Source organism: Phyllostomus discolor, chromosome 13, assembly GCF_004126475.2.
Source record: "Phyllostomus discolor isolate MPI-MPIP mPhyDis1 chromosome 13, mPhyDis1.pri.v3, whole genome shotgun sequence".
NCBI lineage: Eukaryota > Metazoa > Chordata > Mammalia > Chiroptera > Phyllostomidae > Phyllostomus > Phyllostomus discolor.
In genome coordinates this window covers 42,706,616-42,730,074 of record NC_040915.2, presented here as the reverse complement: position 1 = coordinate 42,730,074, position 23,459 = coordinate 42,706,616, and the positions used below count along the sequence as shown (strand labels likewise).

The 23,459-nt window shown below is 60.5% G+C and overlaps 1 protein-coding gene across 1 annotated transcript in view; it reads left to right on the top strand.

Moving 5' to 3' along the window:
* The window catches only part of TMEM132B (transmembrane protein 132B), a 152,565-nt gene that overhangs the window by 90,643 nt on the left and 38,463 nt on the right, over positions 1 to 23,459 (top strand). Inside the window, exon 3 of the mRNA XM_036014932.1 lies at positions 6,785 to 6,931. Coding sequence (XP_035870825.1) covers positions 6,785 to 6,931 — 147 coding nt within the window. The remainder of the gene's footprint in view (positions 1 to 6,784; positions 6,932 to 23,459) is intronic.

Below are 23,459 nucleotides of genomic sequence, written 5' to 3'. Positions count from 1 at the left end.
AGCCCGTGGCTGGCAATCCGGTCATTTCCTAGTGTCCCCAACCCCGTCCTCCCCTTCAGGACCCCCGTTCTCCCTCCCGCTTCAGTTCGAGACCCCTGAGCGCACAGGTTCTGGTGTTTGGGATGGTTTGGTTCACTGGGGCCACTGCTTGCCACGGGGACGGTCCATGAGGCTCTTGCTCGGGACTTGGGTGCAGAGAACGGGGCTGACGTGGAAGGAGAGGAATCGCCGTGACCTGGACTCCTGACACCCTCACCTGGGGGCTCCTCCTTCCTGGACCTAAGGCCGCTTTTCTGCTTCTGTCTCCTGGAACTCAGGACACTGCAGAGCCTCCTGCCGGGTCCTCGTGAGAGTGTGCACGGTGGTGGCAGGGACTCCCTCGCTGGGCCACAAACGCCAGTCTTTTCTTGCTGAGGTTAGGAGGGGGCAGGTTTCGTCGTCGGGCAGCCCCTGGAGTTCCAGACGCTTCTTGCCAGGGTTGAACTTGACCCACGCAGGCAGGCGCGAGGAAGATCTGCTTCGGGGCGTCTCTGGGGCTTCAGCCGAGTCTCCCTCAGGCACCGTCTGTCACAGACACCCCTGCGCCCCCTCACCGCCCAGATTCCCCTTTCTGCCTCTCGGGCCCCGGAGCCAGGCCCCCCTCATGGCCACGGCGTGCGTCCGTGAACTTGCCCTTGTCGGCGCTTGCTTGCCAGCGAATGGCAATCACGCGCTGTTAGAAAAAACAGAGGGAAGAGAGAGGCCATTGTGGCGTGAACGAGCTGCCAGCAGGAATGGATGTCTCCGACCCTGCGTGCGGAGAGAGACTCAATTTCGGGAGGTTCTCGGGGCGGAAAAATGTCGAGAGCCGCATTCCATCTTGCAAGCGGGGGCCGCGGCGCGCGGCCCACATCCGCAGCATCAGACGGGGCGCCTCCATCGCGGAGCCGGTTACTAACGCCCCTAATAGGATTTGCTGCCCGCCGGCGCCGCACCCCCGCGGCAGCGCGCGTGTGTTTATTTGCCATCTGTATGCAAATGTTGCCGTTATGGAAATCGCGTCCGAGAGTGGACCGCGCGCGCCCGGAGAACACACCGCACACTGTGGCGTTTGGGCTGAGACGCACAAGGAGGGGGGAAGCCCGCGCGGTGGGTGTCCGGGCGGGCGCACACAGAGGCCGGCTCAGCCTCGGAATCCAACCTGCGGTCCCAGTGGATGGCGCATTTGCATATTCAAAGGTGCAGCCGTCACTCACCGGCGAGAGGCGGGGCCGAGCGGCCCCGGGAAAAGCCGGGCCCACGCCTCGCCGTATTATTAGCTCCCGCGCCCGCTGCCAGTCTGTCCTTTCGTAACTCCGCGGGCGGCTATAAAGGGACCGTTTCTTGGCTGAAGGACAGATATTTCTGGAGTTAATTATAGCTAGTCAGGGGCGAGAGGAACACCTCTTTGCCTCTGATCCCGAAAGGAACAAGGCTGACACAGGGGAATTCAACGGGGACGCGGGAGTGTGGACGCCGCGACCCCAGCGCCCTGTGGTGGGTGGGCGGGCGAGTGGCCGGCCGCGGCGGTCCGTTAGGGGCGGGCAGCGCACTCTGGGGCGCCTGGTGAGAAGGTGTGACTACCCCCCCCCCCCCCCCCCCGGCGCCCCGTTTCCATGGTGACGTGATGGAGCCCAGAGGCCCGCTTTGGTGAGCCCTGCACACACGGGCTGTCGTCACCTTCTGTGTCCTGGCGAGTTGGGCCTCGGGTCACGTTTGCCTTTCAATTTGTCTTAGACTCCGCCCAGCCGAGGTCTGCGCCTGGCGCTTTGGGAGGGGCCGGTGTGGGGTGGGGGGGTGGATATGATTTCGGGAGACACCTGAGACGCTTCGGTGTGGCCACCGGGTTGGAAGTTTTAAAACATGGGGTGACGGCGACCCGTAACTCGAGCACACACTCGGAGGCCGGCAGCGACACCCCTTTATTTTCTCGAGGTTCTCTGGGTCGGGAGCCCTGGCACGGCGTGGCTGGGTCCTCTGCTCGGGGCCCCACTGGTTCCCCTCGTGGTCCCAGGGGGGCCCTGTTCCCACCTGAGACCCAACTGGGGACGGGCCTGCTTCCAGACTCTCTCGTGTGGCTGGCAGCCCGTTCTCGGGCCGTCCCGGGACGGAGGGCCCTGGGCTTTTGCTGGTTGCTGGCTGCTGGCTGCTGCTGGAGGTGCCCTGCACTCCCGGAGGCTCCCTGCAGCGCCCCCTGCTGCCCGGCCCCACGAGGCCTTGCTGTTCACACCTTCAGAGCCTCCTGGGAGAGACGGTGTCCGGAGGGGGTCCGCTTGCCAGGTGGAGTCCTACCAGCGGCACTGCCCCCGTGGAGGGACAGTCCGTCACCATCACCACATTCTGTGCTTTCCGTGCCCGTTGCAGGTCCCACCCGCACTCAGGGGGGAGTGTGGGCAGGACCCGCGTGGCCACCGGGAGCCGGGGCGTCATGGACCGTCCTGGAGTGCGTCTGGAGTCGGGGGAAGAGGCCGTGTGAAGAAGCCGTCCTTCGGTGGGGGGACAGCACAGGGTTAGGGTTAGGCCACGGGGCCAGCGGTCGGCCAGGAACACTCAAGTCAGACCCTCTGTGGTTCTCCCAGCTGCACCCGGACGAGCCCCGTGCCGGGCGCTGGCTCCTCTCAGGAGGTGGGCCCACCACCAGCGTCGCCTGGCCTCGCTCTCCCGCACAGAACGTGGCCACCTGACGCCTGTCTCTTCCCTGGCCCCTTCCGCCCTCCACGTCGGATGTTTGGGGAGCGCCGGGGACAGGCGACAGCGTGGGCAGGGGCCCTGCGTTCCGGCAGCGTCCAGGAAATGCCCCCACATGTCACCACCACCGAACACAACACGCAGAAGCCCCCGTTTCCTGGCGCCGAGGCCCCGCGGGGGAGACGCCCAGGGAGCGAGGCGAGCCGGGCCCTCGGGCGTCCGGGCAGGGCTCCCGTGGCAGGGGCCGTGGAGCACGTGGGGCCGCCTTCCAGGCAGAGGGAGCGGCGTGGCCCGGGGGCTGGAGGCAGGAGGACGTGAGGTGCTGTTTTCAGCACCACCAGGACGCTGGTCCCCACGGACACGGAATTCAGTGTGTTTCCACACCCGTGACGTGGGCGTTGCTGTGAGCGTCGCCAGCCGAGCCTGTGGGGATGTCCCGGGGAGTTCGTGTCGACCTGCGGGGGTTTGGCTGACGGGGAGGGACCGACGGAGGATGGGGACAAGAGACCTCCCGGCCGGCCGGCAGCGAGCTCACGGGCACCAGGTGGGGGATGTGCTCTCTGCCCGGACAGGTGCCAGGTGTGCCTGCACAGGTGCAAGGTCTGCCTGCACAGGTGCGAGGGAGATGATGAGGACAGGCTGCTTATCTCACGTTGAACCCGGTGTGGGTCCAGCGAGTCCCACTGTGCGCCACTCGGGGCACGAAGGCGCTGCCCGCTGGCCCTGCGCTCTCTCCCCCATCCTGCGTGTGGCCAGGGTTTCATCTCTCGCTTGGCATTGCCAGTGGGGGCCCCCAAAGGACCCAGTTTAGTGGAAACATTTCAGGGCCTCCCCGGCTCCCCCAGGGCCCCCCTGGACTTTGCTCTCCACACCCCCGTCTGCCAGTCCCCGTTCACTGTGAGCAACCCCCTCCCGAGGGCCGGGTGGCGGTGGGCCCCGGCCGAGTCCCCTTTCTCGGCAGCCTGACCGGCACGTGTCAGCCCCCCGGGGGGTCCAGGCTGGCGCCGTCCCCTTGTCACAGGCCGGCAGTGGGCTCACACCCTGCTTCCAGCCCGCAGTCGGCACGGCCGGCCAACCCCGATGGCAGAGACGCCGGCGGCGAGCGTGGGGTCCGCCCGGCCGTGGTCCAAGGCCAGGTGTGCGCAGGGGGGAGTCGCTTACAGACGGTCCGTTCCCCAGCGAGGGTTTCTGACGCGTCCCGGCTGTGTGCCGGTGGGCCCTGCGCTCTGGACCCCAGACCCTAAGACTTCGGGCAACAAGTGTCAGTGGGACAAAGCCCCCGAGGGTTGGTGACTGTGCGTCCTGTGTGTGTGCGTGTGTGTGTGTGTGCGTGCGCGTGTGAGGATATCGGGACGTAGTTGTCACGTGAATGGACCGAAGGTGGCCCGTGAATGTGGCCCCCGTCCTTCACCGCGGTGGGGCCTGTTCGCACAAAGGCCCGCCGGCGCCCGACTGGACGTGAACGCATCTGACTCTTCTAGTCACACCCCAACGAGCGTCTCTCCCGCTTCTCCGGCTCGCCCTCGCTGCGTGCCCTTGGAGCCCTCTGGCCCCGAGACCCCCCGCTGTGTTGCCCAGTGACAGCTTCCAGACACCGAAGACCCCCCCCCCCGCCATCCTCCTCCTCTTCCCCAGGGCTCCCTCCCCCTCCCCCTTCTGGGTGGGGGGTCCCCCTTGCCCTTCCACATGGGGGTCTTACGCCGGGGGGCGGGGGGACTGTCCAGTGGTCGCCCAGACCGAGCTGGTTGTGGCCCACCGCCACCTCGCGGTCACGGTCTGCGCTGGACCGGCGCCGGGCCCATTAGTCATGGCCGCGCCGCACGGCCTCGGGTGCCGGGCTTCTAAATAACGCGTCGAGAATATCACCGAGCCTAAAAATACTTCCCCGAAACACACAATGAATATTCAAGGCATGGATCTTTCTGGGCTGAAATTGTTCTAGCAAATGTGGTCTAAAATTGGGCAGGATTTGGCCGGAGAGCTGGAGCCTGGGAATAGACTGATCGGGCTCGGCCACATGGGCACCGCCCACCGCTCCCTGGGCCGACCTCAGGGCCCCGGCGCCGCCGAGGCCGGGCTGCGACCGTGTGGCCCGAGGCGCCTGGGTCAACTGACCCCCCCCCGCCCATCAGCCAGCTCCCTGCTCCGGGGCCTCAGAGGTCAACTCGCAAGAGCTGAGGGCAGAGACCGAAGGTCTCTTTGCGCAAGACGAACCCCTGTCCGCACACCCAGCGTGCCGGCAAACGGAACAAACCAGAACCCCGGGGAGAGGAGACATTTAGTTCCAAGATGGAGGGTGAGGAGCAGGAGACGGGAAGACTCGGGTGCCCTTGCCCGGCAGGTTTTCTCGTGCCTGGCGAGGCGGGGGCCGCTCAGGTCTGGGGAGACGGAGGGGAGCGAGGTGGAGCCGCTGGGGTCGCTGCCCGGGTCTCCCGTCCCCGGCTGCCTCGTCTGCGGCGGCGACTGGAATGTCACCTGGCCCGACCCGGAGGGGGCCCATCGGGGCTCCGACAGCGTAGCAGCAAGTGGACGAGCGTTCGTGGTGTCCGGGGCCCGTCACCCCATCCCGGGGACGCCCTGTGAGGCCACTTGGGTCTGTCCCCACCTCTGCCCCTGCGACCCTGCCGGAGGCCAGAGGCCGCCGCCCTGGAGAATGCTGACCCTGCTGGTTGGAGGTCCCCGCCCTGAGTCCGTCTCCCCGCCCTCCCCGGGACCCCGGGTCACTCTGCTCTGCCAGCACAGGGGCAGCGGCGGTGGGCACTCTGGGTGAGCTTCTGGCCTGCGCAGGCCCTGTCCCTGCTGTCCAGGGCTGGCGGTCACTCCCGGCGGGTCACCGGGCTCTGAAAGTCCGGGGCGAGCTCACCTGCTGTGGTGTTCTCGGGCGGGAAAGACGGAACACACACAGCGAGGGGGGGGTCCCAGGGGACACGGCGTGCATCGCCTCGAGAATCAGGGCAGAGGGGCTGCGTGACGAAGGCCCCGAGGACGAAGGGCCTGCACTGGCTTTGGGACGCGTCGGCCCTGAGGGGGAGAGGGCTGGTGATGAGGCCACAGTTAGGGAGCTGAGCGTGCGAGACCCTGACCCCTGAGTGTGCACCAGGTGGTGAATGACGCCCGCGTGGCTCACGAGGAGGCTGTGCGCGTGGGGAGGGGAGGGCGCGGGCTTGGCTCCTGGTCCCGGCTCCACAGTGACCGGCTCTGCGGCCTCCAGCTGGCCGCTCGCCGGCGGGGTGGGAGGGCCGCCGTGGGTGCATCTGGACGTTGAGGACCCCGGCGACAGCCCTGACCTCCGGCCGCCTGATGAAAGCTCTCTGCGAGCAGTTGTGCGGACGGGCGAGGATGTGACGAGCTGTTCAAGCAGCAGGTGCGGAGCAGAGTGCAGCGGGGCCGCGCGGTCCCGGGGGCGGGGGACTCTGCCCATGGAGGCGCCGGCTCCGGAACTTCTCGTCAAGGGCCCCGCGGGGCCGCAGGTTGGGGCGGCCGAAAGCGGGGGAGAGAGGGTGCCTGTCCTCGTGGTTCGCATGCGTGAGTCCCCGGGGCGTCGTGCGGGCGGGACAGACAGCTTCGAGCAGAAGCACATGCCGCCGGCGGAAGTTCGCAGGAGGGAAGAGCGAGTCGGGGCAGAGAAAGGCATCGAGAGTCTCCGGAGGGAGGTGCCGGGGGGGCAGTGGTGTCCTCCTCCTTGGTCCCCTGGCCAGGCAGCCTCCTGGGCCCCCACGGCCCCCACGGCCCCCACGCCCCTTCCCTCCCCCGGGGGACCTCTCCCCGCCTCCAGGGGAAGCGCAGGCCCTGTTGATCCTCTCCACCCCCACCACACATCATCCCTTCCCGTCCCGGGGCCCCTGAGGCAGAAGGCGCCTCCCTCCCCGCGCTCTGCTGACAGAACACTACTGCAGGGGGCAGCTCCGGCCTCCTGCCCTGGGTGCTTGGGAGATCGCAGGACACTTGGCTCTCAGAGGAAATCCACCCACAGCCGGCGCCCCCGGCGCCCCCTGGAGGGGAGGGCATGTCTGTGCTGGGGGCGTGCTCTTGCTGCCTGTTTCCAACTGAGGTGGTTCCGTGTCTCCCTGCCCCCCAGGATCAAGGCGGCGGCTGGCGTGAGAATCGCGGCGGTGAGAGTCAGCGGCGAAGACCACTGGGCCGTGCAGGAAGAGATCGACAATGACGGCATGGGGACCACGGCCGCCCTCACCTGCGTGGGCCAGCGCCTGGACCCGCGGAGCAGGTAGGCGCTGAGGGCCTGCCGGGGCCTCGGCAGCGGGCGCGGGGGTGGCTGCGGTCGCTGACAGCAGGTGCATGTGAGGACGGCGGGGCCCCCCTCTGGCCGACACGAGCTCCTGAGCTGGGCCCCCAGACTCTGGAGGGGTGGGGGCTCCGTGCGGGGTGGCTGCCCCGTGGTGGGGGGGCCCTCATTCTTCACTCTCTGGGCTGCAGCTGCCCGATTGGCCCCGCAGCCTCAGACACGACCCGGGCTCACCTTTGTCGCGGTGCCGGGTCTGACAGGCTTGCTTTGAGAATATTATCATTATTGTTATCATTATCATTATCATTATCATTATCATTATTATCATTATTATTTGCAGCGGGGAGGTGGAGAACGAAAGGAACAGAGTACAAACTCCTTGGAGGTGAGGGGAGCTGTCCCTGGTGATGGGCACGCTGACCCGACTGTGGCTGCCGAGTGGCCGCCTCCTGGTGCCCCAACGCGGCCGTCCCGCCGGGGCCACGCCCGGGTGTCGGCATGTGGCCTCAGAGCGTTAAGTCGGGGGAATGTGGCGTGGATAGCCGGCACCTGTGTGCCTGGACTCAGAGGCCAGCCTCGGGCTCTCCGGGCTGAGCCGGCCTGGGGGGGCAGGGCGGTGCCGATGGCCGTGCGCCAGGCGCCCAGTGTGCAGGGAGCTCTCTCACCCCGCGGTCCCTTTGCCTCTCTTACCGATTGTCCCTACAGGTTGTCTCGTCTCTCTTTTCTGGTGTTCACACCCTCTGAGGTCCACCGCAGCCTTAGCCACAGCAGGAATGAGGGAGTGAGTGAGTGAGTGAATGAGTGAGTGAGTGAGGGAATGAATGAGTGAGTGAGTGAATGAATGAGTGAGTGAATGAGTGAATGAGTGAGTGAGTGAATGAGTGAGCGAGTCAGTGAATGAGTGAGTGAGTGAGTGAATGAGTGAGTGAGTGAATGAATGAGTGAGTGAGTGAATCCATGAGTGAATGAATGAGTGAGTGAGTGAGTGAATGAGTGAGCGAATGAACGAACGGATGACAGAGGGGGAGGCGGGGTGGGTGGGAGCGTGAGAAAGGGAGGCGAGACTGGGTGGAGCTCGCCTTTCCCAGCGGGGTGCCCGCTGGGTGCTGCCCCTAGCGGGGGACCCCGGCCTCAGCCAGATGTCCACCGTCCACCGTCCGAGGTCTCTCTCCAAGGGAGGGAAGGGACTCAGGCCGAGGGGCCCAGAGCCTCCCCGTTGGGAACCGCGATCAGCGAGGTCAGTGCCTGTCCCTGCAGACTCAGCGACCCGGTCAGCGACCCGGTCAGCGTCCGGCACGCCTCCTGACAGAGGTTTCAGTCTGCACCCCTGGGTGACCCGTGGCTCCCCTGGGGACCTGCTCCTGCCGGCCGAGCGCGCCCCTGCCCCCCGCCCTGGGCTGTCAGAGACGCAGAGAGCCTCGGACACTCACACGTGCTCTCCGCTGCAGGGAGCGGACCCCCCCTCCCCCCCCCCCCCGCCGAGAGTGGCTGCAACAGTAGGGTTACGTTCTCATCTCACCTGGGGGACGTTTAGAGGGGGATTGTGTGGTTGGTGCATCACCAGGCGGGTTGTGCCTGTCCACTCTGTGGCACCCCGTTCACTGGCTGGCATCCTCCAGTTTCTTTCCTCGTGGTGGCAGCATGGCTGCCGCAGGCCCAGCCATCACACACTCACCCAGTTGTAGACAAAGACTGGAAGGGAGCAGGGCTTCTCCTCAGATACCTCAGTTTCCCGGGGAAGCCCTCTCCAGCTACGCCCCTGGAGGCCTTTTTTGGGATCTCGCCAGTAAAGACGGGGTTCCGTGCCGTTGCCCATCAAAGCAGGGTCGGCCGGGAAAATGACCATCTGGTATTGTTCCGGGCTTTGTAGTGGGGGTGGGGCGGGCAGCCGTCAGGGAAGAACGGTGAGCACAGGGCTCGGTGGAGGCGGCCGTATTTTGCCGCAGTCTTCAGAGGTGTCCGTCACAGGGCGGGGCTCGATCTCCGTTCTGCGCTGGGACGGGTGGGTGCGGTCCCCATGGGGAGACGTCCTCCTGGTGGCTGGGGCGCCCATCATGGTGGCTTTGTCCAGGGGGTGCCATTAGGTCTGCCCTTGTGAAGCCCAAGCGGCCAGGGGACCCAGGTTCCTTGGGTACATGGGGGAGTTTGGGGGTGTCTGGGCCCAGGTGCACAAGCAGCCCCTCAGCCACCTGTCTCTTCTCTGGGCTGGTGACCCCTCTGGCCGGCTCTTCCTCCTGGTGGCAGGTGGGACCCCTGCCCCCAGGGCCCCTCACTTCCCTGGGGAGAAAGCTGCTTCTTTCTCCCCATCGGGGCCGCACCGGGCCTGGGGCACCACCGCTGTGTCTCCCTGTTCGGGGCAACGTGGCTCCCGGACCCCCCCAGAACCGGTCTCTGCAGCCAGCCCCGGAAGCGGGGGCCGACGGACCTGCCGGATGACGTGGGTGGGCTTCCAGTGTGGGACGCAGAGAGGGTCCTGCAAGGGGAGGGTGCAGGGGCGCAGCGCAGGGGTGGCCGGCCAGCCGGCCGTGCTGGGGGCATCCCCACTGGCCGCTCAGACTCAGGTCCCCGGACCCCACCGGCCGCGGTGGCGGTTCCCCGGGCCGTGCACAGCGCAGGCGCCGTGTGGGAACTCTGGGCCGCCCTGGTGGTGGCGGCGTTTTAGGTTCAAGGGAGAACTCGGGCTGCGGAGATGACTTCTGGGTTTGTGAGCGTGGGTTTCACGTTCTCTTTAGGAGGGACGGAAGGTTCCAGGACAAGAAACGTCGTTCCACGAGCGGCCACGTCGCCTTCCAGTGCTTTCTGGGTCCCCTCCGGTGTCCGACCTCTCCGGGCGGGAGGGGCGCACCCAGCTCGCCACCTGTCCCGGGAAGACCCGCTCCCTAACCGCGACAAGCAATTGCCGCTGTTTGTGCTTTCCGGTGGCGTCGTGGAGTCAAATGAGGTGTGAAGTGCCGGCTCCCGGGCAAACAAAGGGAACAGGCGTGTGTATCACTAACCGACCCTCCCACGGAAAGCTGTCGTCTCTGAATTGTGACAACCTCGGGTGGGACGGAGTTTTTAATAGGATATAATGTACGAACCGCCTGGAAGTCTGCGATAAGACCCGGGAGCGCGTTGTGCGGGCAGAGCCGGGGCGCTCAGCCGGCGAGGCTGGGAAGGTCTTAATTTGAAAGGCTGTAACGAGCCCTCGTTGTGCGGGAATGCGCGGGGTGTCGGAGGAAACAGCCGATAGGGCTGGTGCTGCCAGCGGGGGAGAGAGGCGACGAGACAGATCGGCGGATTTGAAGGCGTTGGGCACGGAGGACTCGGGAGCACGGGGAACGGGAGCGCGGTGAGAGGCGGTTGGTGGGAAACCGTGCCGGGTCGGGGGGCTCGAGACAGGGGCGGGAGGTGAAGGGTTTCTTCCCGGCCGGCCGGCGGGACCCGAACCTCAGAGCGAGGCCGCAACTGCAGACGCGGGCGGGTCCTCCACGCGGAGCCCGAGCCGGCGCGGGTCCGGAGACTGGAGCAGCAGAGGTGGGGGGCGGGGCTCGGCGGTGCCTGTGGGAGGGGCTTCTGCTTCCCCGCCCATAGACACGCTCCTGGGGCCCTGAACAGGCTTCCCTACCGACGCAGACCAGCCTGCTCCACCGCAGCCCCGCTCAAGGTGAAGTCAAGGTCGAAGTCACCTGCGGACCGAGTGTGGCGATCTGGAGCCCAGCGCGGTGGCCCGGAAGCGGGGACCCCCTGAGCAGCAGGGGACTTCTTGTGACTGGCCGGGCTGACGCGTCGCCCGTTCTGTGAGACGGACGCTCAGTACCAGCGTGGCCAGAAGGAAGTCACCGTGTCCAGCGTCCTTGGGCGGGTCTGTGACTGTGAACCAGGCTGCGTCTCCCGTTGCCTTTAGGGATTCTCATGCAGGTGAGAAACGAGAATGAAAGGAATGACCAATTTACTTGTAGACACGTATTCACGCACTGACATATTATTCGGCAACAACAAGAATGAAATCTGGCCCCCTGTGACGACACGGATGGACCCGGAGGGCCCTGTGCTCCGTGAAGTGCATGCGACAGAGGACAAATGCCATGTTTCCACTCATATGTGGGATCTAAAAAGACCCCCCCCCCCCCCCAAGACTCAACAAGACAGAGTCGAAGCAGGCCCATAGACGGACAGCGGCTGGTGGCCATCAGAGGGGAGGGTGGGGGAAGGGGCATGAACAGTGGAAAGACACAAAAAATACATAAACTAGAGACTCCCCGTGCCTGGGGAAACAACGGATAAAGAGAAGGAAAGAAGACAGTGCAGCGATGGTGACAGCCGCCTCTGTGTCTGAGGAAAGTCCTGTGTTTCTACGAGACTCAGGTTCTGTTGGACCCTTTCCTCCTGTGACAGCCCGCGCCGAGAGGAGAAAGAGTGTGTGGAATGTTTTCGTGTGACTCTGAGGGTGGTTTTGTGAGATTCTGCCGTTTGTTCCTTATTTTCTTGTAGAAGATGAAAAACCATGGAATGCTTGTTACACACATCACATGCACCACCCTTCGGTGAACCCTGGAGGAACGTGGACTTTAACGGTCGGGAGCCTGAGAACCCCGTCGGGCAGGTAGCCGCCGTCATTCCCATTTACCAGATGCGCATACCGAGGCACGGGTCCCTGGCTTCCCCATGGCTCGGGGCCAGAAGGAGCCAAGCAACCTGCTTTCAGAGCCCATGCTAAGCCGCTCCCCTGGACTGGCCACCAGGTGCCAGGAGATGCCATGAAGAGCTGTTTATTGATGAGAGAGAGAGAGAGGGGAAGAGGGAGAGAGAGAAACCCACCGGTCACTTCCCATACATGCCAGGACTGGGGAGTGAACCCTCAACCGAGGTGCAAGGCCCTGACTGGGCATGGAACCCAGAGCCTTTGGTGTACAGGACGGCGCTCTAACTAACCGAGCCACCTGGCCAGGGCTGTCATTAAGAGTCTTGAGTTGAGGCCACCCTAGACGATGTGGTGGCCCCTCCATCTGATGAGGTGACCCTGTAAGGGAGACGCACAGAGAAAAAGGCACCACAGAGCCGGAGGCAGAGATGGGGGGGACGCCGCTGGAGCCGGTGGACGCAGGAGCCACCTACCGAGAGCGCCAGAGGGAGTGGAGAGACCTTCCCCTGGAGCCTCAGGAGGGAAGGAGCGGGGGCTCCGGCTTCCAGAGCTGCGAAGAACCAGCCTGTCTTGTCTCAAGGCCCCGAGTGTGTGGCGCTTGTTACAGCGTCCCCAGGCAGCCGGCCCAGGGGCGTGTGTGGGGGCCCCTTGTGGACCGAGTGAGTCAAGGCTTCCCAGCGGCGGAGGCCTGTCCGCACGGCCGGAGGGGGAGGGGCTTACAAAGTGACGCGCGCTGTCCTCGGGGTGCCCGGCCTCGGCGACTTCGAGAAGACTCCCCAGGTGATCTGGGCCGGCAGCCGGAGTTGAGAATCACGGACGCAGGAACGAAGGACGTGCTGGTGAATTTTAACACCGCCAGGAGACACAGGTGTTTCAACACAGGTTGAACAGCTCCAGGATCCGAAAATAATGGACTTAGAAACACGCAGTTCCCGGATGTGCAGGGGCAGCGGCCGTGGGGCTCCTGGGGACCTCGGAGCACCAGCGACGCGGCGGTCGGGAGCCGGGATCCGAGGCAGGGAACCACAGCAGGCCCCGAGCTGGTCTGTGATTTCCGCCGGAACGTGGCCGCCGCATCCGCCTGCGGGGAGTGGAGGGCTCCCCCTCACCCCCAAACAGGCTCAGGCCAGCTGAAGCAAAGAAAAAAAAAGAAATATTTTAAAAACACTCCACCTATTTCTCCACCCAGCGGGAAACCCCGTGTGAGTGTGTGCTGCTGGCCAGTATGAAAAGGCCTCTGACTTCAAAAGTAGCGGCCGCTCCGCTGGGGGGAGTTTGGAAAACACCTCTGAGAGAAATGAAGGAATGAAAGTCATCCCCAAACCATGCATGATTCAGGGGTAGGCGTGGCTAATATGTGGATGCGTGCATTTGTGTGTGTTCACATGCATATGCACACACACTAACATGCCACTTTGGTCAATGCTAGAATTGGTTTAGCTTTGAAAATTGTTTTCTCTAATCAGGTAGAATACATAAATGACACTATTTAACTATAACAATAAACCCCCACCCCCTTGAAAAACCTGATTCAAAGTGGTGGTTTTCTTCCTCTTCAAATACACACACGAGCACATAAGTGACTCTTTGCAACAGTTTCAGGATTCCTGGGGCCTTGCAACGACCTGTCATTTTAAATCATTTTGAATGTAACGTTTAATAGCAGTGTAGCATTCTATTGATACTATAGCTGGATGTCTGTTCATCCCCGGTGTTTCATCTCTGTCCTCTTTGAAACATTGCTGCTGGCTATTGTTACGATGTTTCCATTTCCCCCTTTTACGCATTCTTTTTTTAAACATAAAGTCTCTGTTAAATATTCCTGTAGGTAATCTTTACAAGAGAACGCTACCAGTGAAGAGGTCAAAAGACGAGATGGAGCTTTACGTTTTTGATGCTTTTGTGACATGTTCCTGCCTGTTCGCTCCGCCAGCTCGGTGTGAGACCCCAGTTCTCAAAACAGCAACGACCCCCCGCCCTCCTCGCCGTCTGTTTAGTTTTGCCTTTGTGCGGCGGGTCCGGTAGCCGACATTACACAGTGTGTGCAGCACTCTCCTCCGCCTGGGTCCTTCCGCCGAGTCTGTGCGCTTAGGTTCCTCCACGTCTTTTCTCGACGTGGTCGCTCCTTTTTGCGGCACCGGATAATCGCCCGCCGTCTGGACGGACTGCAGCTCGCTCACCCACCCTCCGCTGAAGGACACCCCGGGTGCCCCCAGGGCTTGGTAGTGATGAATAAAGCTACCGTAAACATCCATGTGCATATTTTATTGTGTGTGTGGGGGCAGAAGTTTTCAGCTCCTTTGGGTGAATTCCGAGAGGCGTGGTTGCTGGACTGTGTGGTAAGAGTGTGTTGGGTTGTGTGTGACGCTGCCCCACTGTCGTACGCAGGAGCCGCACCTCCTTGCACTCCCCCCGCAGTGAGCGAGCCTTCCTGTCGCTTCACATCCTCGCCAGGATTTGGCCGTTAGTGTTTGGGAACTGAGCCGTTCTCACGGGTGTGTAGTGGCGTCTCATTGTTTTAATTCGCAACTCCCTGATGACATGTTTTAAAAAAGAGTTTGTTTATTATTTTTAGAGAAAGAGAGGGAGAGAAACATCAATGTGGCCCCCACTGGGGACCTGGCCCACAACCCAGGCATGTGCCCTGTCTGGGAATCGAACTGGCGACCCTTTGGTTTGCAGGCTGGCGCTCAGTCCACTGAGCCACACCCGGCAGGGCTCCCTAATGACATGCTGTTTGGAGCATCTTCTGTCTGGTTATTTTCCATCTGTATGTCCTCTCTGGTGAGGCGTCTGTTCAGACCTTGGCCCGTTTCTTATCTGGGCTGTCTGTTTTCTCGCTGCGGTGCTGGGAGCTCTTTGTATGCTTTAGATGCTGGTCCGTGGTCGGCTGTGTGGTTGGCAAACACCTCCTCCCAGTCTGGGGCCTGAGAACTCATTCTCTTAATCAGACATACCTCTTTGAGTCTCCACACCCCGTCTGGAATAAACTGACAGGTTTCAAAGTGGCTGCCTATAGATGGCTCAGTTTTCCTGATTCTCAAGATGGATAGTTTGGGGGGAAAAAAAGGAACCCATGTTTGGGTGTTCTGGAGTTGTTGGTGAAAAACGAAGCAAACGTGTCTCGCCTTACGCCCCCCGAGCCTGCTGACCAGGGACGCTTCCAGGGCTGAGTGTGGTGTCCCCGTGACGTGCGGGTCATCCCTGGAACGTCCCTGGGGCTGCCTCCTGGCCTCAGGCTGTGGTCCTTCCCCTCGGATCCCTCCCGCTACCAGTGGCCAGGCTGATCCTAAAACGCTGCTTTCATCACGACTTGGTGGCTCCCTGTCACCTGTCTCAGCAGGCCTAGTCAATCGGCTGGACTGTCACAGTCCCTTTTAGAGGCAGGGCTCACACTTTCTCCTAAGATGCTCAGAACGCTGGTCCAGGAGACAGAGGCTGAGATGGAGAGGCTCAGCCAGCAGGGGGCGCTCTGCACAGTTCTAGAACCGGAGACCGAGGAACAGGCAGCAGGGAAGGAAGGGGGTGCAGTGTGTTCTGTGGGGACGAATCCGGGAAGGCTTCCCAGAGGCGGTGACGTTTGACCTGGTCCTTACAGGGTGGGCGGGAGTTTAAAGGGGCTTAAAAATAAACACGTCTGGGAAGAGGGCCCGAGTAGCTGTTCTCTGTGTAATAATATCCACACTGCATGGCATGAGTCTTCCAGAATGTTCTCTGGGGCAGCCGCTGGGGAGGGGCTGAGCGGGAGCAGTGCAATGAAGCATTTTCCACTAAAGCAGGTGCCACCGGCGCTCAACAACCCATTGAAACGGTAAGAAAAACGTCTGGGTTCTTTGTTGTCGTTGTTGTTTGTTTTGTTAAAACATCTGTTAACAAGACAGTCTCGCTTCCGTTTGTCGTCTCCCGCACCTGAGTGGCGGTAATTCAGATGAGGGCCGCGCACCGTGAAACTGAGCCGCGTCGGGCAGGGCGGAGCCGGGGGGACTGTGTTTTATCCTGCGGCAACTTATTAACGCTGGCTACCCCCACCCTGCCCCCGCCACACCGGGTCGGGAAGCATCAGACCTGCTGGGGGCGCCTGCCGGGCGGAGGGATGTGTGATTTCTCCACTGTGGTCCCCTCCCTTGTCCTAAAGGTGAGAACAGTAGGTCTTCGCCCCCTGTGCTTACACAGACGCGGGGTCTGGGATGGGACACAGCCCTCCCATCTGCCGGCACGGTGCCTCACTGTCACGCGGGCTTCCTGGTTGCACGCTGCAACCTTCCCTCCGTGGCCCTGCACGCTTCAGAAAGGATGCGCGGTTGCCGTTGGAAAACGGCAACCAGGGTATGAAGGACCCCGTTTGCGCTGTTTCCGGGTGCAGTCACTGCCCTGCCCCCCGACTTTGGTAGGTTCTCTCCTTTCGGGGGGGGGGGGGCTTCGTTTTCTGTCTCGGGCACTTGCGGTGGGAACTGCACGCCCTCTGTGAGCCCCTCGGGAGCCCCTCCCTGTTTCTCAGACGGATGCTGCGTCGCCTCCTTAATGTCCCTGTTGAGGCCGGTTAGGTGATTGCTAAACAGTTTGCTGTTCCAAGTAGTACTTAAATTTTCATCTTTTAAATGATTTTCTTCCGTGCGTTTCCAGAAGTGATGGTGCTGGTGGTGGGTGTTTTTTTCAAGGCTTATTGCTTCGGAAAATTGCTTCTCCGGAAGTTCTAGCTAATGCTCGTGGGGGGCGGGGGCCATGTGGTTCTGCCCTCCATGGGCCCACCCGCCCGCCCCAGCCCTCCTCTACCCGGGAGACTGGACTCCTGGGACCCCACCCCTGGCCCCGCCCTGCTGGCGCCTGGGCTCCAGACTGGCTGATCGGCTCTGCCTGCCCACAGCCTCTGGGTGTGCTTGCAGCCTGGCGATGAGCTGGGCCACCCGGGGAGGTCTGCCTCTGAGGGCTACGGCCGTGCGGACACCCACACAGTCAGGCCTGAGCCCATGCAGGCCCCTCCAGCTCCGGCCGAGGGGCCCCGCTTTGGAGCCGTCTCTGTTCTCGCTCTCTGAGCTCCCATTTTACTTTGATACCTTCCCCCGTTGTGGCTGATCGGTTTTTGTAGCGAATGTTGCTGTTCAGATGACGGACTGGAGCCGGAGTGGTGCCTCCGCTGGCAGGAGGGCGGACCCGGCCGGCCTGGGGGGGTGAGCCGTCGATAAGTGTTATCGTTACTGATCCTGCGTGTGCTTTTATCTGTGGTCCTACTGTGTGCTCTCCCTCTACGGTTCCTGTCCTGTACCCCTTCCTTGCTTTCTTGTAGATTGGTCAGGAGGTTGGTCACAAATCCATTCTCAGTTAGCTGCGACGTTGCACGCTCATTGCCTGAGGGCTGCTCCAGAGAATCTCACATTTGTCCTGGCTGGCGTAGCTCAGTGGATTGAGCGCGGGCTGCAGACCAGGCATTGCAGGTTCGATTCTCAGTCAGGGCACATGCTTGGGTTGCAGGCCATGGCCCCCAGCAACCTCACATTGATGTTTCTCTCTCTCTTTCTCTCTCTCTCCCCTCTCTAAAACAAATAAATAAAATCTTAAAAACAAGAGAATCCCATGTTTCACTTTTCTGCACCGAAGTCTGGTGTCATGTGGTAACTGGGCCGTGTTTCCAGGCGGCTCCTGACCGTACGTTATGCCATGGATCACTTTCCCTAATGAAGCAAGCGCCATCGTCACGGGGCAGGTTGATGCTCCATCCGTGTTACTGTACACAGTCAATATTCATTTGTTCCCCTTGTACCTGCCTTTTCCTCGACTCTTTTAGTCCCTCCCGCGCTTCCCTCCTTCCGTCCAGGCTCGCCCTGTTCTGCCGTCACTAGTGTTTTACACGGCGGCGTGTGCTGTGGGTGAACGTTGCCAGTCGTTGCTGGCAGGACGCTCTGCCCGGGAGTGGGGATCGAAGCGGGCACTCACGGCTCCGCGCTCGGAGTAGATCATTACGCCGCCGTCTCTGGCTCCTGCGGCTGTGTCAGGCGGTTGCCGACAGTCTGACTATTTTTCCTTCCAAGGTCGTCTTTTTTTTTTTTTCTTTCCTATGGCTGCTTTTGAAAAAAAATCAGAAGTTCTCCAGGTCTCATTTGGATACAATAAAACACATCCACTTCCGACGCACCTCTGATGTGTTTTGACAAAGGTGCGCACCTGACTCATCAATGCCGCCAGCGAGAGGCCTGCCGTTGCCATGACGACCGGAGGTGTTCGCGCGCCGATCCCAGGCCACCTCCCCGCCCCGGTTCCCAGGCAACCGCTGACCTACTTTCCGGCTCGGTGGAGCAGATGGGCTCCTTCTAGCGTGTAACGGGGCCGGCGAGGTGTCTGGCAGCCCTGCCTCGGCGTGCTGCTTCGGGCCGTGCCCACGCCGCTGCGCGTGTCCGCGCTCCGCCCCTCCTCTGCTGGGCCGTGGTGTTCTGCCGCGTAGATACAATTTGTTACCTGCCTGCCTGCCTGTCCGTGGACATTTAGGTCCTTTCCAGCTTCATGCTCTTGTGAAGGAAGTTGCCACAAAGTTGCCACAAAGGTTCGCATCCAGATCCCCGTGTGGAGGAGGTACGTTACCGTTTCCTGTGGTTAGCATCCAGGAGCGGGTCACTGGGTCACTAGGTCACAGGGCAGTGCGTGTTTCGTGGTGTACGAAACTTACAGGTTGTGTTGCAAAGTGAGCGCATCATTGTATCCTGTGTGTGTGTGTGGGGGGGGGGGAGTTTCAGTTGCTCCTCGACCTTGTCGACGTTTGTCAGTGTCTGCCTTTGATTTTAGCCGTTCCAGTGAGTGTGTAGGCTCGTTACACTGTGGTTTATCTACACTTCCCTACTAGCTAAATGTTTGGGGCATCTTTTCCTGTGCTTACCTGCCATTCATATGCCTTCCTTGTGGATATGTGTGTTCGAACCTTTTGTCCACTGAAAACAGTCTGGTTGGCTGGGCTCTAATTACTAAATTGTAAGAGTTGTTTTTATGTTCTGGGCACTAGACTCTTAGTAGATAAATATTTGGAAACATTTTCTTCTAGTCTGGCATCTCCTTTTCTTTTATTTCCTTTTTTTACAATTTTTTGCCTTTTGAGGAACAAAAGCTTTAAATTTTGATATGGTCCTCTACTGCATCAAAATTTAATTTAAACTTAGTAAGTTTATTGATTTTTAATTTTATGGTTCGTGATCTTTGAGTCCTATTTCTTACCCTACCCAGAGTCATGAAGACTTGGGACTGCATTTCCTTGTAGGAGTTTTATGGTTTTAGATCTTATGCTTAGGGCTGTAATCCCACCCCCAGCCCCCTGCTGTGTGTGTGTGTGTGTGTGTGTGTGTGTGTGGCGGAGGTGAGGATCCTGTTCTCCGCTCTCTTTTTCCCCCTTTTTTTTGTTCTCTCTCTCTCCCTCCTTCATTCCATCCTTCTCTCCTCTCTGTCCTTTTCTCTCTTCTTTCCTATGGTGCTTTTTTTTTTTTTTTGCCCAGTGCCCAGCATGGTTGTTGAGAACAGACTCCCCACTGAAGTACCGTGATGCCCTTGTTGAAAATCTGTGGGCCGCATGGGTGTTTGCACACCCGTCTCTGGACTCCCTTCTGTCCCAGGTAGGGGTGCGTCTGTTGGGCCACGCCATCCTCATTATTTTGAGACCAGGTGTTTGTAACTTCTTCACATTTTATTTCCTGTTTCCAAGCTGTTTTGCTATTCTGAGTCTTTTGAATTTCAAAATCAGTTTTGGATTCAGCTTATTAATTTCTAGAAAAAAAATAAGCCTTCCGGGGTTTTGATTGAGATTGCATTGCATCCGGAGACCAAGTTGGGAGAATTCATACGCATTTTTAACAATAGCGCGTGCTCTGATCCATGAATAGGTGATCGCTATCAATTCTCGTGGGTCTTTGCAAACTTCTCTGGGCAACATTTCCTGTTTCTAAGTGTAAGGACATCGCAAATACTTTGTTGAATGTATCCCCTAAGTATTTCCTGCTTTTTGATGCTATTGCAACTGGTATTCTTCTTTACAATGTTAATATCCAACTATTAATTTAGAAGTATAATTGGCTTTTTGCATGGATGTTATCTTCCGTGACTTTACTAATTTCGCTCAGTCGCTCTAAAACGTTTCCCTGGCGGCTCTCCCAGAAGGCTCTGTGTGGGTGCCCCTCGGTCACGTGACCCGGCAACAGGGACAGGCGACTTCTCGTCCGGTCTGGAGAGCCGTTCTTTCCTTCCTCTCACGCTGCCATTGGGAACCTGACCTCAGGAGAAAGCATTCAGTCTCTCTCCACTTACCACATACAATGCTCACCGCAGTGTTTATTTTTTGTGGGTGTATTTCATAAGATTGAGGTAGTTTTCTTCTCTTTCTGCCTTGCGGTGAGCACTTATCATATTGTACTGTGTCAAATTGTCTCTCTCCGTGTGTGGAAATCATCATAATTCTTTCCTTAGAGATTGTTGACGCTGGTGAAGCAAACACTGACTGGCGTTCAGATGTCAAGTCAGAGAGAGGGCGAGAGAGAGCACGTGCGTGAGAGTGAGCTGGCGACAATGCAAACGACAGAGCAAACAGAGTCAAGTGGAGACTGGGGAATCTGGGGAAAAAAGCAAAGAAGAAAGCAAGGGAAAGTGAATCCGGGTATTTGTCATAATATTCTTGTTCTCGTGGTTTTCTGTAAATTGGAATTGTTTTCCCGATGACGTGGTAAAATATTAAAAGGTGACCAGTGTCTCTGCCTGGGAATGCTGTGTCGCGCCCCCCCACCCCGAGGGTCCGCGGTCTGCCGTCCGGACTGCCCAGCTTCCACGGCCCACCTGGCCCCATCTCCCCAGGTGTCTGGTTGGGGTTCGCTGTGTTTTCAGAAATGCCGGTGGGATCGAGTCCTTGGAGGGTGTCCCCTGGTTTCCAGAGGGCCTGGGTGGGCCCTGCAGGGGCCCGGCACCGGGAATCTGGGACACCAGAGTCGGCGCGGGTCTCCGTCAGGAACCCTGTCAGGGACCGACCTGATGGGCCTGAAGAACTCAAGCGGTGGCCGTGTCTGGTTCACCTTTGTTCCCATGCGGTGGCCCTGGGGTTCCCAAACCAGAGCATGTACATACGTGTGCGTGGGTATGGGTGTCACTTCACTAGGCTGTGGTTTCTCCAGGCTCCTCTCGTCCCCTGGAGTCCGGCTCGGCCATTCTTCACCTTTTGGCCTGTTTTTCCGGTGCCGTCAGCACATCATCCTTGTACCTTGGCCGGCGCTTCTCGAGACCTGGCTGGGATATCCGGCCCCTGCTGCTGAGAGCAGGTGTCTCCCACCCTGACTTAAAAAGGTGAAGGTGCGGTTGCCGTGTGACATGACGTCGGTGTCACAAGTGTGCAGTGTCCGGATTGGCTGTTTCTGTCTCCTGGGAACTGACCGCCACCCCAGGTCTGGTTCACACAGGCCACCGGCCGTAGTCACAGGAGCGTTCATTCTCCCGAGGGGACATCTGAGGTCTGCTTGCTTCGCCACGTGCGACACACACACCACACGCTGCTGACCCCGGCCGCACGCCGCACTCCCATCCCTGAGACTCGTTTATTTTGTAGCTGGGAGTTCGTGCCTCTTGACCCCCGCCCCCGCTGTGCCCGCCCTCTGACCCCACAGCTCCCTGGGGAGGAGCTCCCTGGCGCCTCCTCTGTCTGCCCCACTGACCACCTCAGCGCGATGCCCTCGGGGTCCGCCCACGCCGTCTTGGGTGGCAAGACTCCCGCCTCCTCACTGTGCAGACAGCCCTCCCTGCTCTTACCCGCCTGCCCGTGGGTGGGCACGGAGGCCACCCCCACGTCCTGGCCACCGTGAATGATGCCGCAGTGCGTGCGCCTGGGCCGGCCGGGCGACACATTTCTGCCCTTTCCCGTGTGGTGGGTTCCCTGTGCTCGCACGTCACCTTGGGGACCCACGGGTGTAAGCGCTTTTCTAGAAAAGTTTCAGGCAGCGGGAGCACTCTGGCCCCAGGGTGGCGGCGTGGTTTGGGCATCTCGAAGCAGGAAACCGTTTTCCCAAGTGGCTTCGCCGGTCCCCCCTCCCCATGATGTGGGCCAGCTCTCACCTCTGCGCTCTTCCGGGGGCTGGACGTGTCCCTAGCCCCACCACCCCCTGAGTGGCCGGTTGGCCGAGTGGCGCACATGTTTCCTTACTGCTCCGAGCCCCACCTCAGCGACTGTTGGCAACTCCGAACATCTGTTCGTCTGTTTATCGGCCGTTCGTGTTTTCTTCTCTGCGAGAACCCTGTTTGTATCGTTTGGCTACGAACTGATATTGCTTTATGGCTTTGGAGATGCTCTTTATGGGCTTTGGGCATGAATATTTTATTTCTGTATCGAATATCCTTCCGTTGGCCCCCTCCCCTCCCTGCGCGCCGAGCCTGCCGTGTGCCCGAGACTGTCCGGGGAACCAGAGGCCGAGCGTTCTCTCCGACACCGAGATCCGTCCTAAACAATGTCTCCGGTCATTCTCCTAATAACCTCATTTACTTCCTTGCATCTCAGTGACTTGCATGGACAGACACTCCAACATTAGATGGTGGTTTTTTTTTTTTTTTTTTAGTTCACTCACATTTTGTGAGCACTCTCAGCCTGCATTTCACTTTCAAATTCTGCGGGACGCGTTTCAAATGACTGCACTTGGTGACCTTTCTGTCGATGGCGGAAGGAGCTGCTTTTCTCATCACATCTCTCCTCCGTCTCCCTCGTCCCCCCTAAGGACAATAGGGAGAAGCCTCAGTGTGCAGTGGTGACGGGGCCCCGGGTCCAGCACGGGGTGGGGGGTGGCGGGCAGGGGGCCATCCCGGCTGCCCCCGGCTCACTGAGTGTCTGCAAACAGACACGTCCCTCCCTCCGGCCAGTGTCCTCAGCCTCGCAACGAGAGCCTTTATTTGCAGCCTCCACGAGTTTTTTCCGGCGCTCATGTTTTTATAATCCTATCATGATGAAATTTAATCTTTTAAAAGGTTCATACCGGTGTTGCTGGAGACCTTTGGCCTGGAAGTAAATTATGCATCAGACACCAGGGGCAAGGGAGAGGTTATTGAAAAGCTCTCCGGCACAGAGCCCGTCCCCGTCGGCCGCGTGCAGAGTATCGGTCCGTTTGGAGACTTCCTGGGAAGTGGCCTAAAGCCTGGGTGGCCACGCGGGTCCGGAAGCCCCTTCGTGTTGTACCCTCCATCCAGTCTGCTCGTGGGGACCCCACGGGCACACGAGCTCCTTAAACGCTGCAGGTCTGCGGGGGCAGGTGGTGGTCCCCCGGCCCCACTGGTCACTGTGCCGCCGCCAATCACGCGGCCCGTCCAGGCTGTCGCTGCCGTGTTAATTGCTGTCGGGGCAGCTTGTCCCCGTCCCCTGCCCTAGGCGCGGGGCCAGGCCCGACAGAAGGCATCGCTTGTCCGCACTGAATCTGCCCTTGTCTGGCGGCTGCACGTGGCCCTGCCGGGCTGAATGGCGCTTTCACGGGGGGCTCGTCGGACACGGAACGCGGGGGCCCTGGCGGCCACCCACCGCTGCCGGCGCGGCCCGCTCGCCCTGCTCGCCCCTGCCAGATTTCCGTTTCCAGAAACAAGCGGCCGAGTGTTGGTGACGACGTTCCAGTTGGAAGGCACCGGCGCCCAGCCGTGATCTGGCGTCTGAAATGGAGTGCTAGGTGGGGGAGAGGGTCCCCACGGGGGGTCACGGCCTCCCTCTCCCCGGCTCAGGGTCCCGCCGGGAGTCTGCTCGTGCAGCGGAGAGCCGGGGGCGGGAGGAGGGGACGCCTGCATGGACCAGCCCGTGTGCCTGCGTGTGCACATGTGTGTCTCTGTGTGTGCACATGTGTGTCGCTGTGTGCACATGTGTCTCTGTGTGTGCACATGTGTGTCACCGTGTATGCACATGTGTGTCTC